At 37.9% G+C, this 18,582-nt stretch overlaps 1 protein-coding gene across 3 annotated transcripts in view; it reads left to right on the top strand.

Annotated features, from left to right (window-relative positions):
* CDC42 (cell division cycle 42) overlaps positions 1–18,582 on the top strand; it is a 50,444-nt gene that overhangs the window by 17,299 nt on the left and 14,563 nt on the right. For all 3 annotated transcript variants that reach the window (XM_020874520.2, XM_020874519.2, XM_070458880.1), the window contains exons 2-3: positions 13,593–13,747; positions 16,273–16,345. In XM_020874520.2, coding sequence (XP_020730179.1) covers positions 13,643–13,747; positions 16,273–16,345 — 178 coding nt within the window. In that variant the 5' untranslated portion in view covers positions 13,593–13,642. The remainder of the gene's footprint in view (positions 1–13,592; positions 13,748–16,272; positions 16,346–18,582) is intronic.

Genomic DNA, 18,582 nt, shown 5'->3' on the forward strand with positions numbered 1-18,582 from the left:
TAACTCAGTTAATTATTACAACCTGTGATGTTGGTACTATTTCTGTTTTTAATGGAGAAACAAGGTCTTGAAAAGAGGTTTAGCTTGCCCAAAGTCACACAGGAATGGAAATGTAAAATTTGGGCTGAAAGTGAAAGTGTTAGTCACTCAATTGTGTCCACTCTTTGCGACCCCATGACTGTATTGTAGTCTACCAGACTCCTCTGTCCATGGAGTTCCCAAGGTAAGGATACTGAAGTGGGTTGCCATTCCCTTCTCTAGGGGAATCTTCCTGACCCAGATATGGCACCCAGGTCTCCTGCATTGCAGGCAGTTTCTTTACCAACTGAGTCACCAGGGAAGCCCCCCAAATCCCTAATGGGCTACTTGACTTGAAAGATTTTGTGGCTGACTCCTCTGTATTGTTTTCTTGGGTTTATTAGAGACTTGCTAAATAATTGTTGCATGATTAATTGTTACTTTGTCTCTTCTTTAAGTAAAGGTGGATTGCAACCCTTTCTGTAACATTCAAAAGCTCTTGCTACAAATGTGACATTGGAATTTAAACTACAAATGTGGCATTTAGTTTAAGCTGTTCTTTGAGATCAGAGTGAGGGGATTTCAGAAAGGAAACCAACCCTAACCTAGTCAAGTAGAAACAAGGATTTTTCTTATATATAGTATTTAGATACTTTCATTTCACAACAGTGGTTACGATCTTTTTCATAGGGCCATTTTGGTTTTTGCAGATTATAATTGGGGATAAAAGTAAGGTGCCAGATTAGTTGTTTACTCTCTACCAGGTGATAATCAATAGTTTTATACACATTGCTTTGTTTCTCTTTGTGGCAGTTTTGTGAGTTAGATGTTATTGTAGGGAAGTGAAGTAACTTGCTGGGATTACATACATTAAAATTTTCAGTTCTTTCTCAGTACTGTATTAAGTGCCTTGGGAAGGAGATAAAAAAGTATAAGCCTAGTTTTCCCTCTCAGAGAGCTTAAACTCTTTTAGAATAAACACAAACTTATGTGACTAAAAAAAACATAATTAAGTGCTTAGTTGTGTTTTACATTTGTTCAGTGAGTACCTACTGTGTCCAGTATTGATACAGCAGAGTCCCTGCCTTTGCAGAGATTTCCTTATTTTTTCCCTGTCTTCCTTTACTGCAGTATAACATAAACAAGATAATTATAGATTATGACTGTACTATAATGGAAATAAGCAGGATAATATGATGGAAGTAAGGAGGGAGGGAGCTGGATAGTACACTCTACATAGTGTGTTTAGGGGAGAATTTTCTGAAGAGATGATTTGAGCTGAGATCTGAAGGATGAGAAGTCAAAGGTTGTTGTGAACAGGGGAAGACTATTTGGCAAGTATAACGACTTGTAGGCAGGACAGGACTTGGCATGTTTGAGGAATATAGCGAAACATGTATAGCTAGAGCATGAAGAGTGAAAGGGATAGAGTATGAAATAGGAAATTTAAGAGCTAAGAAGGGCCTTGCCATGGAAGTTTAGAGAATTTGGGTGGTTTCTGATAGCTGCAATAGTTAGGGAATGTGTTTCAGATAAGGTGGGATTTTGGGGTGGGAAGTTAGAAATAGAATGAGTTGTAAGGCTAGACATCCAAGATTTGGAGAGATTTTATGGATAAAAGCACAGATATTCAAATAAGCACCAAACTGTATTAGATAATTTAAATAATATCAGGCAATTGGCAATTGATTAGATGGACCTAGTAAGATGCACACTTAGTTGAGCAGTTTCATTCCTGTTTTTGCCTAGGTTGTCAGACCTCAGAGCTGTAGCAAATTTAGATTTGAGATTTGGGATCTGTGAAATGTTCTGTCTTTTGTTATCTGACCTTTTGCAGGAAACTGAGGGGAGATTTGAGTGTGTTTTAATATCTCCTTGCCCTTTCTTAATTAAGAGAACAGAATCATGTTGCCTTTAATTAAGAGACCAGAACAGGAAAACTGCATTTAAGGGTGTCCGTATTAATATTATGAAGGAAGATTGTGCAGGGGTGATACTTATTTTCTTATTGTCTGTATATACCACTTGATTATTGCCCCAAGGGGATATGAACTTTGTTCCAGGCATGGGGGGAATGGCTCTGTATAGGACAGTGCTTGGCACTTATTGTTTGTTGAATGAATAAATCTACAAGTCTTGAATATTTTGAAGGAAAATCTTATTGTAATTACCCTTCTTTTCTAATCAGATTCTTAGTACTCTTATACATTTTTGCATCTTCATTTTTCCAAATTGTTTTGAAATATATTACACTCAGAAATTATATAGCTTAAAAAAAAAAGAAATTATATAGCTTAGTAGATACTTACTAATTGAACTAATTTTTAAAAATTTTTTTTTTTTGAGCCACAAAGAATAAAAAATGATTACTTTGGCTAGCATCCCTTAATTTTTGCTAATTTGAGGAAGGAAAACTCAGCAAGGTTCTAAAAATAAGGACTCCCGTTCTTACTGGATCAGACATGTCTGAAGTCATTTTCAGAAATGAAGCTGACACAGCAAACTTCGAGCCCTGCTGAAAACATCTTTTTACCACATAGGATCATAATCTTTTCATTTTATGAGTGCTACTGTCAGCACTTTTTCTCTGACAGTTGCTTCATTTTTTTGTTGTCTCAAGTACCCAGAGAACCTTAATTTGGCACCCGCTTCTCTACTGTCTCATGTAGGTTGTGGTTTCACAATATATATCAATTTCTTTCACAGGTGGCAGAGAATGGAAGAATTGAGTAATTGCTTTAATGAAGGCCTAATGTTTGCCTTTCAACACTTTGCATATGTTAATTCATCTAATTGTCAGCTGGAGATATTAGAAATTTTGCAGACATTTTGTAGGGGAGAGATACATGAAGAATTTGAGATGTTTTTGCCCAAAGATACTTTTCTTTTGTGTAACATCTGGAAAGTACATTTAGGAGAGGGGAGAAAAACCCATTATCCTTTCCAGCAATCAGAGGCTTTTGTAGTGTTACCACATTCTGCTCAAGTCTGTTTGCCTGATTTCTTTGACTAATTTTGGTGTGAATTTTACATATATTTGCCAATCTCATGTTAAAAAATCAAGAGGAAAAAAGCAACAAGAGGGCTCTCAGACGTGTACCAGGAGACTTCGTCCTTTATATAATGACTTAATTTTAGAAGTGAGTAAGTAGAATTTTGGGGGAAAATAAGTGTACTCACAGCTATTTAGGGGCTTCCTTGGTGGTTCAGACTGTAAAGAATCTGCCTTCAATGCAGGATACCTGGGTTCGATCCCTGGGTCGGAAGATTGGAGAAGGGAGTGGCAACCCACTCCAGTATTCTTGCCTGGAGAATTCCACAGACAGAGGAGCCTGGCGGACTACAATCCGTGGGGTTGCACAGAGTCCGGCATGACTGAGTGACTAATACTTTGACTTTCACAGCTATTTAAGGATAGAAAAAAATAAGGTTTGGTTTTTGCAAAAATAGCAGATTTATTACCTTTATTTAAAGCAAAACAAATATGTTCTTATTTTTATTTTACCACCTTTCTTGATAGAGGATTGTGGCCTTCACTCATTTCTTCCTATTAGAACAGACACCTGGAAGTTGGAACATACACAATTGAAACAACCATTCAGCTCTTAGGGAACATGTACTGGCTTGAGTGAGGAGATCAAGGTGTAAAAAATGTTTATTATTTCAGGAGGGTTTTCTGTAAAGAAAACTTTTGGATACTGTATAAGATACGAGACCTGGTAACATAGCCTCTACTCTGTTAATTATTCTAGGAAATCATCTAATTCCTCTGATATTTACTTGCACAACTTAAGTGCACAACAAAGTCATTCTCCTAGAGCTCAGTCAATTAAGTAAACAGGGTTGGGGATTTTATTTTACTCCCCTTAAAAGCTGATATGTTAGCCTTGTATTGTTTTACGGATGCTGGCAGAAAACATGGGTCAGAGACAACGAATTTAATTAAACCACAGCCAGCAGCAGGAGATGCGAGTGTTGTGTGCTGTGTTGCTTACCCCTAAGACTTCTAGATGGGAGATGCAGTGGGTCTGTGTCATGGTTGAGGAACACCAAGGTTAGGGAACCTGCTATTTAGTAGCATGCGGAAGGCAGCTTTGCTGTTTGTCCCAGAGGGAGGCTTTCCTGTAACCTTCAAGGTTGTTTGCTGCAGACATAACCCTGTGACATGATCTGGATAGAGTGATCAGGGCCTTGCATACTTAGCATACCTAGAAGATGCTTAGGACCACAAGAGACCCCTGAGGACACTCTCCCAACACAGGGTTGTCTGCTATTTACTAACAGAAAGTTACTTTGTAGAATTCTGATTTTAATTTATTGTTCAAATTGAAATGCACACATTTATTATTGAAAACTGAGGCAAACCATGTGATCATATTAAGCGTCTTTGGATTTGTTAGAGCAGATAAGTTTGAGCAGTAGTTGAATCGTTTTGACCTTTTGAGTGAGCACCAAAGTTTTCTAAGATGATTTCCTGTTTACTTAGGACTCTGAAAATAGATTATCAAGTTCAAAAAGAACTGTATTTATGTGACTTGTTATGTATTTGCTTGAATTCTGAAGAGTTGGGAAAGACTCTCAGGATACATGGGTGTTAACTATCTGGCACGGGGGCAAGTCCTTTGCGTTTAGGCCAGAATATCTGCAAAATGATGGGAGATTCAGTTCATTAAGGAATATTCCAATTTTGAAGAAAAATCATATTCTTTATTTGGGTTCTTTTAAGTAATACTGGATGAAGTCTTAAATTTAGTTTGAAACTAAATGTTCCTTTCTAGGTTTTTACTGTATATTGCTTGTTTTGGGGGAGAAAGGCATCTAGGGCGGAGGTGTAATAGGATTTTTGGGTAGAACTGCAAAAGGTTATATACACCATGTTCTCTAAAAGTGACTGGATTTGATAGGAGAGACAAGTGGTACCAATTTTATTTATTCTGTCTAATCCTGTAACCAGAGCAGCTGTTTCATCATATACATAAGGAAGGATTGTTACTCAGGGTTCTTATTCTCTTGATTCTTGATGTCTCTTTCCTGTATCTTAAGTATGAAAATGGGTTGCCTCAGGGGGAACTGTATTTCAGATGAAAAGAGTATTACTTTGGGTGTATTTTGTGTTAGTGTGAATGTAGTATCTTTTACTGATATCACTTCTGTCAATTCCATTCTAACACGTAACTCCCAGAATTAGCGTAGACCCCACAGGACTGCCTCAGCTTCAGGCAAGCAGCTGCAGTAGGGTACTGAGGCTATCCACCCTGCTGCCTGGCTGATGGCAGATTTGGGGTATGGAATACAGGTCTTCTCCAGGTAGGCACTCTCCAGCACAATGTGGTGACTAACTTGGAAGCTCTCTTAAATTTTCTTGTTCAACAGTTTTCACAGAGCTCAGTTTCCAGTGCCCTCCTCCCCATCCCCTATTGCTGAGGTTGACAGGTAGGGCTGAAAATTCTAACCTTCTCGCTTGGCCTTTCCGATGAGCAGTCCCATCCCAAGGGTATCCAGGGGCCCCTTCCTAGTCACTATTAGGAAGGGGCTCATTATGAATGACAAAAGATACTGCTATCATTTAGGGGAACTTCAAGGGTTTAGGAGTTCTGTGACAGGAATCCTGCACAAAGACTAGTTATTTTTACCACAGTGAATAGCAAAAATTAGACATGGGTTTTATTCACACTGTTTACTGTTAATATTTCACATGGTTTTATAAGGGATATAATAATCTGATTGAGAATACATATTTTTTTTTTTTTGCAAAACATGCTTATTAGCAAATGCTTAAGCCCCAAATCTTTTCATATGCTCTTTGTGCCTCATGCCTAGAATGATGGTCCATGGCAGACGAGGCAGCTGTGGCTTGGGAGCTTTGTTTCCTTCCCCTGTGTGCATTCTTTTCCTCAGGGATTGCATTGTCTGGTGGAGTTTAGTTGGCATCTAGCTAATAATGATGCTAAAGAGAGAGTTCCAGTCTCTTTATTTTTATTTAAATATTTATTTATTTGGCAGGGCTGGGTCTTAGTTGCAGTATGTGGGATCTAGTTCCCTGACCAGGGATCAAACTCAGGATCCTGCGCTGGGAGCTCAGAGTCTTAGCCACTGGACCACCAGGGAAGTCCCTCATAGTCTCTTTAAATCTAAATAGAGCTCAGGAATCCCAGAAAACTAAAGGGACTTTAGTTTAGAGATTCTTGAAGGGTAGTTTGAACCTCCAAATCATTTAAGAACCTAAGAGAAAGGTTTTGGTGTGGCTGTCAGGAAGAGTGATAGATACTGGGAAGGAATGTAGAAGATCACCTTATTTCACAATTTTTCTTCCTTATGATTGGCAGTCATTTCTTGTGCCTAAAGTTGCTCAACACCAACCAATTCCAAGTTATGGTACAAATGAACTTCATTATTAAAAAGAAATAGTATTTAGCTCTTCGTGCAGAATGACTTTTCTAGCCACTCTGGATAGCAGAATGGTAAATTGGTACCACATAGCCTCTTTGCTGTTACAGTGATTTGACATGGTTTAAATTTGACAGAGTTAACATAAGATTTACAAACATGTCTGGCCCAGTTTGCTCCATATTGTTGAAGCTGCCATTATGTATGTTGCAAAAATAGTCTCTTCCCTTGTCCCTACTTCCTTCCCATCTGTGGGTCATCTGGTGACATTTTAATACATGAAATTACTAATATTACATGTCAAATGCTTTGCAGAATAGTCCTAATTAAATTGGAACTTGACTCTGAAATGACCACCTTTGTAATGATAACTCTAAATTTGACTACATTTGTAGTAAAGACTTTACTCATTTAAGAGTAGGTGTAAACACTTACTAAACATTTATTGGAGGCCAGGCACTTTTACTTCTTTACATATATTATCTTCTTCAGTCAACTTTATGAGAATGGTATTATTATTTTCATTTTTGAGATAAGTGAAAACAGCAGTTAAGTAGCTTGCCTAAGGTCACATAAGCTAGAGTGGTAGAGCCAGTCTGACTTCTGAACCAGTGCTCTTAGCTCAGGTTCCGCAACTGATTTCTGATAGATTGCTAAACTGTCAGGTTAGAAAGCCTAAGAAGTGGAAGATTTGTGAGTATAGAGATAGAAAGGGGAAGAGTGAACTCGCTCTCTTAACAAATTCTCGCTTCCCTTCTCCCCAATAAAGACTGAGTGGTTGTCTGCAGGGTGAAGAAATAGGAAATGAACTTAACCCTCTTCCTCGCTCCTCCTCTGGCTTCCTCTGTCTAATGCTGGCAACTGTCATCTACGTGCCACTTCATTTGTAGTGAAAAAGTACATGTTTGTTTTTATTAATGTCACTTCTCAGGAGAAAGTGGTATAGTGTATAGAGTTTTAGAGCAGAACCTTGACAGACTGCTTGGGCTTAAATTCCAGTTCTGCCATTTACTGGCTCAGTCATCTTGGTTTAGTTACTTAACTTCACTGAACCCTCCTTTTCTTACCTGTGAAACAGGGATGTATAGTACGTACCTCAGAGTTGTTGAGAGGTTGGCATGTGAAATATGTGTAATATGTTTAGAACAGTATGTGACACAGAGTAAGTGCTATATAAGTGTTGGCACTGGCACTGTTATTTGAGAACACTTAGGTTGAACCAGTATTAAAGCACCTCTGAAGAATCTTGGTTCGTGATCTTTCAGTATCCAACATGAGTTTTGTGTTACTAAATACCTGGTTGATACAGATAATTTACAATGATAATTTGGATTCTACTTTTAAGAAACTCACTTCTTGGAGATTTAAATGCCTGTAGTGTTTATTTTAGTTTGCCTTCTTTTGTAACTGGTATTTTTTGTCTAGTTATCATATGTGGTTGTGGTTCTCAGACTTCTCTGTACATGAGAATTACATAGGGAGTATTGAGATCTGGTTTATTTGGGGTGAGGGTCCAGGAATCTGAATTGATAACAAACTCATTTCGGGTAATCCTGACAGTGATTGCTTGAGGTAATAGTTTTGGAATTGCTGATTTAGAGGCTGAATTCAAGTATAACAGGAAAAAGAGATTATAAAAGGTATTAACAGTGTGAACATTGCTAAACAGAAACCTCATTTAAGCTGGAGTCAGGCTTCCCAGGTGGCGCTGAGTTGAAGTGAAAATCACCTCTTTGTGACCCCATGGACTATACAATCCATGGAATTCTCCAGGCCAGAATACTGGAGTGGGTAGCCTTTCCCTTCTCCAGGGGATCTTTCCGACCCAGGGATCAAACCCAGGTCTTCTGCATTGCAGGGGGGATTCTTTACCAGCTGAGCTATCAGGGAATAGGGCGCTAGTGATAAAGAATCCACCTGCCAGTGCAGGAGATGCAAGAGACACAAGTTCGAGCCCTGGGTCAGGAAGATTCCCTGGAGTAGGAAGTGGCAGTCTACTCCAGTATTCTTGCCTGGACAATTCCATGGGCAGAGGAGCCTGGTGGGCTACAGTCTGTGGGGTCTCAGGCTACAGTCCATGGGGTCGCAAAGAGTTGAACATGACAGCACGTACTTCGAGGAGATCCAGCCAGTCCATCCTAAAGGAAATCAGTCCTGAATATTCATTGGAAGGACTGATGCAGAAGCTGAAACTCCAATACTTTGGCCACCTGATGGGAAGAACTAACTCATTTGAAAAGACCTTGATGCTGGGAAAGAGTGTAGGCAGGAGGAGGAGGGGATTACAGAGGATGAGATGGTTGAATGGCATCACTGACTCAATCGACATGAGTTTGAGTAAACTCTGGGAGTTGGTGATGGACAAGGAGGCCTGGCTTGCTGCAGTCCGTGAGGTCACAGTCTGACACGGCTGAGCGACTGAACTGAACTGAGCACAACAACAGGTGACCAGAAGGGGGAGCTCTCACACCCTACCACTAGATTTTAATTGTCCACCTGGAAATTACTTTTGTATCTCCAGCAGGGAGAAGGTAAAATAACTGGCTGTTTTATTGTTTTAGATGAATAGTTGTCAGATTTTCATCAGTTTGCATGTGAGCAGTGATGATTTGTAATCCCAGGGGATCTTCCCAACCCAGGAGTGGAACCCAGGTCTGCTGCATTGCAGGCAGATTCTTCACCATCTGAGCCAGCAGGGAAACCTGACTAGGTCTGATCCCATACCAAAATTACATTGTTTTGTTTTAAAGCTGCATTAAAAAATATATATTTATTTATTTGACTGTGCCAGGCCTTGCCTGTGGCATGTGGGATTGTTTGATCTTTCGTTGTGGCATGTAGGATCTAGTTCCTCGACCAGGGATCAAACCCAGGCCCCCTGCACTTGAAGTATGGATTGTTAGCCGTTGGATCACCAGGGAAGCTCCCTAAAATATATTGTTAACACCTGTTAAGTAACTTGGTTTTAAGGACTGCTCTGTAAATAGAGAAAAGTGCAGGAAATTCAGAAAGAAATAATATGGGAGTCTTCAGGAGAAGAAGAAATATTTGGGTGGATTTCTTGTTTTTTTGTGTGTGTCATTCGCTATTAATAAATAATAGCAAATATAATCAGTTTATTTTAGCCTGTTTTTGATGTGCCTCTTTTGGGTAAAGTGTGAAAAGTTTTGATTAGGTAACAGTCTACTAAAGAGAGAAGAAAGTGCAGTGCTAGTTTTGCGCCTTTGGATGAAAACAGGTGTGATGGGATTGATTTAACTGATTCCTCTACTTGGTAGAGGAATTCACTTATATTGAGTATGTGCTAGGAGCCAGGTTATTTAATATTACTTAATCTTTACAACTTTGCAAGGTGTTGGTTTAAATTAGTTCTGTTTTTAAATGAGAAAATTGAAACAAAAAGAGATTTAAGAAATTTGCCCAGGTCACTAGTAAGTGCTGAGCAGAGATTAAAACCGAAGGTTTTCCTGATTTCAGAGTTAGGAAAATTATCATCATGTTATGTATTAAGTTTATGTAGCTTGGAAATTGTTTCCAGCTTACTAAGCAGGATGCAAAAGTAGCGCCTGATTGGTTTGGGGGCTGTTTTTCCTGCTCAAAAAAGATCCAGACTTCTACAAGTTCTCAAAGTAGTAATGTTTAGTGATCTGGCCAAACTGTGATCCCATTTATCTCACATGAGTTCAGTCTCCATTATCTTTCAACAGAAAAGCTTAAAGATCTTCCTCAGATAGTGATTTTGTTCTTAACAATGCAGAGATATTTTTAAAAATTATATTCAGAGGAGAAGCCGACTTAGCCAATTTGAAATATTGTTACCTTGTTTCTAAACTTACATTGTAGACTTACTCTAATACAACTTGTGTTGTATGTTTTGCTCAACAGTTATGTTTCCTGGTGGGCATTTTTAGCATTTTCTTATACTTAATGGTATCAGAGACAGAGGTACCACAATTTAGGTTTTCACCATACAAAGAAGGCTTCCCAGATGGTGCTAGTGGTAAAGAAGCTGCCTGCTAGTGCAGGAGACATAAGAGACATTGGTTCGATCCCTGGGTTGGGAAGATCCCCTGGAGTAGGAAGTGGCAACCCTCACCAGTATCCTTGCCTGGAGAATCCCATGGAGAGAGGAGCCTGGCGGGCTGCAGTCCATAGGGTTGTAAAGAGTCAGACACGACTGAAGTGACTTAGCATGCATGCAGAATATAAAGAACCAGTATCCTAAATCTGTTCTTTGTGAAATGTCTGTCCTGAAGACAGTTCATTTTGATAAATTTCCTAATATACCTATAATTAAAAAAAAAGGAGTTCAACTTGAATTAGATATAAATGTTTCTCTTTTAATACATTTATTAATAGCTTCTCTTTTCATTGGAATGTTGTAGGCCAGCTTTAACATTCTCCATCATAGCTTGTTACAGTTTGTGACTTAGCCATGTGGCAGTGGTATTTGTGTCTTTAGTCATGGAAACCTTTTGTTTTAAACTTCTTCTTTATTTCCTAGAGAATTTTAGTGAAATTTTAAAAAATGTTATCTCTTCCTTTACGAGAAGGTTCAAGTTTAGAAATGGCCTGATGATTTTGTATTTGCTAGGTTGTATGAGTTATAAGTCTTAAAAGTGAATACCGTAGGTAGACTGAAGATTAGGATCATCATATTTAAGGATGACAGTTTTAACCACAGTTAAAATTTAACAATAGCATTTATATTAACAATAGTATTTATCTTAGGTGTTTTTAAGACAAAGTTCAAAGGTCGTCAAGTTTACTATAAAGTTACTCGATAAATCCAAATATTACCATCATTTTATTAATTGTAGGACTATCTTCTACACTTAACACCTCTAAATTTAGGATGTATTTTAAAAATCGTTGTCTTAGAGTCTGTGAAATACAGAGATTAGGATTTCAGTTCTGCTGTTATAACTGAGAAGTCCAAAATACTAGGGACTTAAGGACGGCAAAGTTTCTTTCTCCTGTAAAAGTCCTGGAAGGTAATGCAGGGCTGGCCTCTCCTATTGTGTTACTCATCCTTAGCTATAATTTCTGTCTTTGGTTCACTGTGACTGCTTTCGCATCTGTTATGATGTATTCTAGCCTACAGGCCAGGTGGGACAGGAGAAACTCTTTCCCTTGTTTTTAAGGCTGGTCTTGAAAATTACATGCTTTGTTTCCATCCCCATTTGCTTGAACTTGGTCACATCTAACTGCACAAGAATTTAGGAAATGTCTTTACTAGGAGCCATATGTGCCAGTAAAATTCTTTTACTAAAGAAGAGAGGAGCAATTGCTAGTAGTCTCTGCTACCCTGCTCAAACCTTACTTTCTGGCCAGTGTTTATGATTAAACTCTTATGTAAAATGAAATTACCCATAATGGTCATGAGACATGGAAGATGCAAGAACTGAACTTGAAATTTATTTTTTAGGCATAATTTATTTTTGGGAAGATAATTCTGTAGGATGATCACAAGTCTCTGCTTACCTTTTTTTTCTTCACTCTGAATTGGAAATAAATTTTACAGAAGACCTTGTTTTTTAGCAGTCCTTCGTAGCTCAGCTGGTAAAGAATCTGCTTGCCATGCAGGTAGACCCCGGTTTGATCCCTCGGTTGGGAAGATCCCCTGGAGGAGAACATGGCAACTCACTCCAGTGTTCTTGCCTGGAGAATCCCCATGGATGGAGGAGCCTGGTGGGCTACAGTCCATGGGGTTGTGAAAGAGTCAGACAAGATTGAGCGACTAAGCACTATCCTGTTTTTCAGAGGTGGATTGAGGAACCAGGAGAAGACAGCTATTCCTGTTTTCTCTTCTCGCTTTTATTAATCAGTAGAAGACATTCTTCTCGAATAATTCTCTAGAATTAATTTAGTACTTGGTGTAGTGTGATTATTTTGATAAATAATTTGATTTAGTTTAGGGGTCAAGATCCTTAACCTAGTATGAGTATGCTAGTGCGTTGTTCTCTAGTGCATTACAGGGAAAAGAGAAAGGTAGAAGGAGGTTAAATAAAGAGAAATGCAGTCAAGATGATTTTGATGAAGAATGGAAGAAGGTATATTTCCTGTGTGTTACCCATTCCTCATATATATACAGAGATGTTAACAGGCCTAAGTTAAGAGTTGCGGAGGTTACTATAGGAGCATATAGACCTGGCTTCTAATTCTGTTGACATTTTTATGTTAATAAGGTGGCATCTCTAGCTAACAAGAAATTGTAATCCCTTCAGAATTATAAGAAAAAGAATTTAATCTTAAAAATAGATATATAGGTAGTGGTGTTTTTTATTCTTTCAGAAAAACTTAAGATTTTCCAGTGACACTAAGATATCATACATCCCAGTTTCATAGGTGTCAACATATTGCGGTAAAATAGCTGGTAACAAGTGTAAGGAACTTTTGGTAAAGATATGTTCTGATTTTAGAAACGCTTAAGTATAAAAACAAGCATCTCAGAATTGATAAAATTAATAAATCTTTGGTGTATTTGTAATCAATAGCATCTTAGAATGGAGGACTATAGTAAAAGAAGCTAAAGCAATTGTATATGCTTATAAGTTAGAATGTTTTAGAGTGATCATTTTCATTTTAAAAGTCTAGATTTTGATCTCTTCATGCCATAAATATTGAATTAGTAGCTTGACACCTTGGTGCTGAAGCAGCCACTGAGACCAGGGATCACGGTGATCTTTGTCCAGCTCTTCATGCCCGTCTCTTGGGTGGGGGAGGTGATTGCGCTCTGCTGCTTGTTGGTTATGGCCTGAGTAACCATTTTAGCTGGGGTAAAGGGAGCATTCTTTGAAGCAGTGGCCTTTGTTTGCAGTCTAGTACACATATGTGTATACACGCGTGTGGGGGCACATACAACTGAAGGAAAAGTTGCACAAAATAACACTTGACATACTAACTGGGATTCATTCTGAAATAGCCTCTTCTCTTTCATTATAAAAAGAACTGTGCTGCTGTTTATGTTCCTTTTGAGTTTTTAAGAAAAACACTTAAGTCAAAAACAACCAAGGATCAGAAGCTTAAGAAAATTGACTCTTATTTGCAAATCACTGTTTCTCTTTTTTGGTTCTCCTAGCTGTGGTAGTTGAGGTACTGCTTCTGTTATTGCTGTGAATGTGTGAGTCTGTTGCTAATTGAAGAAAAACAAATAATTAAGAGAAGTATTTTTAATCTTTTTGTAGGTCATCATCAAATTTGAAATATTTAAAGTGGATACAAAACTGTTTCAGCGATGCAGACAATTAAGTGCGTTGTTGTGGGTGATGGTGCCGTTGGTAAAACGTGTCTCCTGATATCCTACACAACAAACAAATTTCCATCTGAGTATGTACCGACTGTAAGTATAAAGCTTCCATCTGTTAGTGAAATGTATTATAATTTGATATCCTTTTGAAAACTTTCTCTGTGTGTACTGAAATTTTTCTGTTGTCTGCCTTTGTTTCCTGTTTTTAAAGATCTTGACTTCTCATGGGTAAATTATGTACACTTTAAAATTAAACAGCTGAAAAATCAGTGGAAAGTCAGAAGGGGTGACAGAAGGGTTTGCAAGAAGTGCTGGGAGGCAAAACTCCAATAGACAAGCTTCTAAAGAGTGGTGGTCTCAGTTTGGAGAAGTATGCACTACATCTTGGAATGAGGTGACTTTTTTTTGATATCTTGGCCAATGATTAATCAGTGCTTGGAGTTCTTTGGGATGAATTTGGGGGGGCCTTGTAACTTCAGGGAAAGTAGTATGTGTCTACGTGTTCTCCTTAGGGAATAGAAGAAAAGCTTATGGAGCTGTTGTCCTTGAAGTAGTGGAGCTCCAGACTGGCTTTTAGAGGTAGAGAAGACCTGTTTTTCTTATGAGAACATCAACAGAAGCCTATGGAGTTCTCTTGCACATAATGCTTTGTATCAGCTCCTTAGAAGAGTAGAAGGAAAATGGGGATAACAAAGATCTTGAAGTTGGAGAGAGAGAGAGAGTTATTTAGAGTAACACTCATTGTGAATGTGTTTGGGGATCCAGTGTTTTGTCCCAGGTTGGTTGACCAATCCAGTGGTATAATTATGTTAAAGATAGATGTCCATTCTGTGGTGAGAGAGGAGCTAGGCTTGGCCTGGCAGCAACCACCTCTGTTAAGTGAGCTATTTTAGAGGTTACAGAGCACCTGTGTATGATTAATATGGGATTAGTATTGTTTGGAAGTGAAAAGGAAGAAAATCTATGATTACTTCAGATTAATTTTCAGAGATGAGAGTATTTTTAAGAGGGTGGTGACAGGTTAAAGGTTTGGTAATTATGTTTGATTGTAATTAGAAGTCTGTAATGTCCCAGGGCAGATAGTGATTGAGGTAGGCTCAGGCTATAGGAGGAAAAACTAGGGTTTCTTGGAGGGGGAGAAATCATATTTATAAACATGAATATTTTTGAGTTGGCCCATTTGGAGATATTTGGAAGTGAAAGAAGTTCTGAGGTTGAAAGGGACTTTTAGGGGACCTTTAGAGATAGATCAGTTTTGTGGATCTTGAGTGAAGGCTATCAGAATGTCTGTGTTTCAGTTTCCATTTAAAGTTATTTTCATACAAACGTGATTTCTGAGTCTAGGTGTTTAAGGAGAGCTTGTGGGTGTTTTATGTATGTGTTTGCGTGTGGATCTCTGGAAAACGGTTAGGTATGACTTAAGAAAATAACCTAAATAGGAGCTTAACTTTATTCTTTTTACTTCCTTGTTCTTGTTGTCAAGAACTGAGTTTCTTTTTAACTGCCACCTCTCCCAAGCCCTTTCTTCTAGTCTACTCTTTTTTTTTTTTTACACATTTAAACAAGCTCCCAACAATCCAGTCTACTAAAACATGAATCAGAGGGTTAGGGTTAAGCAGAGCTGATATTAGAATGTACCATCCTTCTCTTGGCTAGAAAGCCTTGCTTTTTAATTGTAAATTGTTAATAATTCAGAGGAGTCCATGCATTAGTGTTGGGTCTTTTTTCATTTTATTCATTTTTTATTTGTTGGAACTTTGATTTCATTCATTTTCATTTAGTTACCTCCCATTTTTACAAATTACTTAGTACAAGCTATATATATATATATATATATATATGTATGTATGTATTATATATATTAGTATATACTGAGTTTGTTTGTTATGGGTTTTGCAGTCTATTTACAAGTAGTATACCCTATTCAGTATCCTTAAGTGTACACACACACACACACACACACACACACACACACCTATATATTATCCTTAAGTATACTCAGTTCAAAGAAAGTATCTCAGGTCATGTGGTTTGTACCCAGTAACATGAGTTTTATTCATACAGTCCCAACAAAAGGTCTGCCAGCCTTTTGTGGACACTTTCCTTGCGTGACTTGAGGGAACGTATGTTCTTCTCTAATGGGCCCTGTTTGCAGCAAGGCTGCTCTTGTCTTGAACCCTGAAAGGAAAAAGATCATCATGGATCTAGGAGGTTTTAATTCTGTATTAAAAGGAAATGGTCTGTGAAGAATAATTTCTTAGAAATTAGATTGCAGATTTAGGTAAACTTGAAATTACTGTCTGGAAAGTTTCAAATTTGAATTGTATCATTTTGTATAACCAGCGGACTCCACTCCTGCCATACCACTAACCCTTCTGTGGCGTTTTATCTGGGCGATTGGGGTGGAGCAGACATACCAGAATGCATCTTCTGTCACTTTTTTTTTGAAGAACTGTTAGGTCATGAAAGGGCTTAGATGGCATGGTTGGTCATAGAAGAAATATGGACTGAGAGAGGATTGAGTCTTGGGAAGGAAACTTTGTTTTAGCTTAAGAGTTGTCCTGTCCTGTTTTGACAATCTCCTTGCACACTAACAGTGTCATATTTTTCTGTTTTAGGTTTTTGACAACTATGCTGTCACAGTTATGATTGGTGGAGAGCCATATACTCTTGGACTTTTTGATACTGCAGGTGAAAACTTGATGTCTTTTATAATGTTTTTGTCTGTAACTGTAATACTTGATGGTTGTCTTTTTTGGGACATTTTGGGAAACTAGAGTATTAGCAAACCATTTCCTTTTGTTAATAGCAGGATTGAATATTATGATGGTCGATGCTTGACCAAGCAGCAGTCCCAGACCTGGGATGGCAAATAGGTGTTTGGAGCAGCCTGACGGCATGGCGTGGGAGAGAGCACGTGGAGTGAGAGCAGGGCGCGTGAGACAGGCTCTACTCTCACGCTCGTGTTTGAGGACTTATGCAGTCTTCAGTGTATGTGTCTGTATACTATATATACAGGTAGCTTCTATGCTGTCATATTATAGCTTGTTATTTTATATTACATGTGAAAAATTTTTTAGGGCAAACCAGTGTCTAGCTCACAGTATTGATATTTGCATTCAGCTTTTCAAGTTTAAGGAACAAATTTCTGCTTTGTTTACAGTTTCTCAGTGTTTTTTCCTTATTTTAACAGTAACTGCACATCTTAGTCTCTGACTTCTATTATTTCTGTTATCAGTTCAGTTAGGCAAAAGAAACATTCAGAAATTTGTTTTGGTATGTAGGAATTCTGACCTCTTTGCTTTTTATGAGTTATCCTCTCACTGTCTGCCAGATGATACATTGCTCTTATGGAGTATACCATACCACCCACTTTGAGGAACTGTCTAGGTTTAATTGGGAGAGTGAAATGGTGAGACAGTAGTAAATAGTTAAGTTTACAGGCTTTCTAGTGGTTTGTTAGACCTTGAAATTTTTTATGAATTAAAAATTGTAAGAATAATGGTATATTAGAGGAAACTTGAAAGATGGACAGAGTAAGATAATGACCTACATCTCTTGGTTGGTGAAGGATTCTTTTGTGTTTTTGTGTGCCTTCGGAGGCAATCTGTATACAGAGAAAAGACAATTTATGGCTATTTGAGGTGGAAACTTAATTTTAAACTTTATTTTCAAATTTCAGAACTTATTTTTTAATAAACCTTTATGTCTTAATCAGAATTTTTTAAAATCTTTTTTGAAGTATAGCACAAGAATTCACTCATTTTAAGTGTTCAGTTTGATTATTTTTGCTGACTATATAGTTGTGGTGGTGTTATTTTCGCTCAGTCTTGCCTGACTCTCTTGCAACGCTATGGACTGTAGCCTGCCAGGTTCCTCTGCCCATGAGATCTTTCCAGGCCAGAATACTGAAGTGGGTTGCCATTTCCTTTTCCAGAGGAGTTTCCTGACCCAGGGATTAGCCCCGCCTGTGACTCCTGCGTTGGCAGGCGGGTTCTTTACTGCTGAGCCACATGGGAAGCCCGTACAGTTGTGTAACTGCCACAGTGATCCAGACATGTCATTCTAAGGCGTTTCCTCTGCCCTTTAGTCAGTCCCTTCCCTTGACCTGGCCCCAGGCAGCTGCAGATCTGCTTTCTCTCAGTGTGGTTTCACTTTTCTGGAATTTAATATCTTTGGAACCATACGATCTGTAGCCTTTTGTGTTGTACTTCTTTCGCTTAGCATAATTTTTTTGAGGTTCATCTGTTATGTTTATCAATAGTTTGTTTCTTTTGTATTCAGTTTATGAATATAGCACAGTTTGTTTTATCCATTTATCCACCAACAACAAGTTGATGGTTTGGGTTCCGTTTTTAAGCTATGATGGATAATGGTGCTGTGAACATTTATATATTTATATCTTTGTATAGTCACAGCTTGGAAGTGAGTAAGCCTTTATGTTTATTAATAGTTGCACAACTTACTACTTTTTATTAAAACATCTATTTTAACAAATCATTCTTCCAGTTGCCCAGGGTCCTTTGATTAATATTGGTTTATTTAACTTGGGTTGGCCAGACTTTAATCCTAGTCAGCCTCATTTACAACCGTTAAATTTCTTCTAGCACTTTAGATTGTGTAAAATACTCAGATTTTATTTTAAGTGATTTAGTTTGCTTGACATGAGAAGTGAAACATTTCCAAGTGTTTACGTATATAACTTGAATAAACCTGATAACTTATGGTTTTCTGTATTTGTTTTAATTTATCTTAAACAGTATTATTTACAACTTTCATAAAATTCTTAACATTTTCAATGAAAACACATTTTAAATTGGAATCAGAAAACTATCATGTTCTTTAACATGGTGATTATTTTAAATATTATAGACACTGAGTGTTAAGTAAGAGTAGGTTATTCCTAAATGTAATTGAAAATTAACAAT

Source organism: Odocoileus virginianus, chromosome 30, assembly GCF_023699985.2.
Source record: "Odocoileus virginianus isolate 20LAN1187 ecotype Illinois chromosome 30, Ovbor_1.2, whole genome shotgun sequence".
In the NCBI taxonomy this organism is placed as follows: domain Eukaryota; kingdom Metazoa; phylum Chordata; class Mammalia; order Artiodactyla; family Cervidae; genus Odocoileus; species Odocoileus virginianus.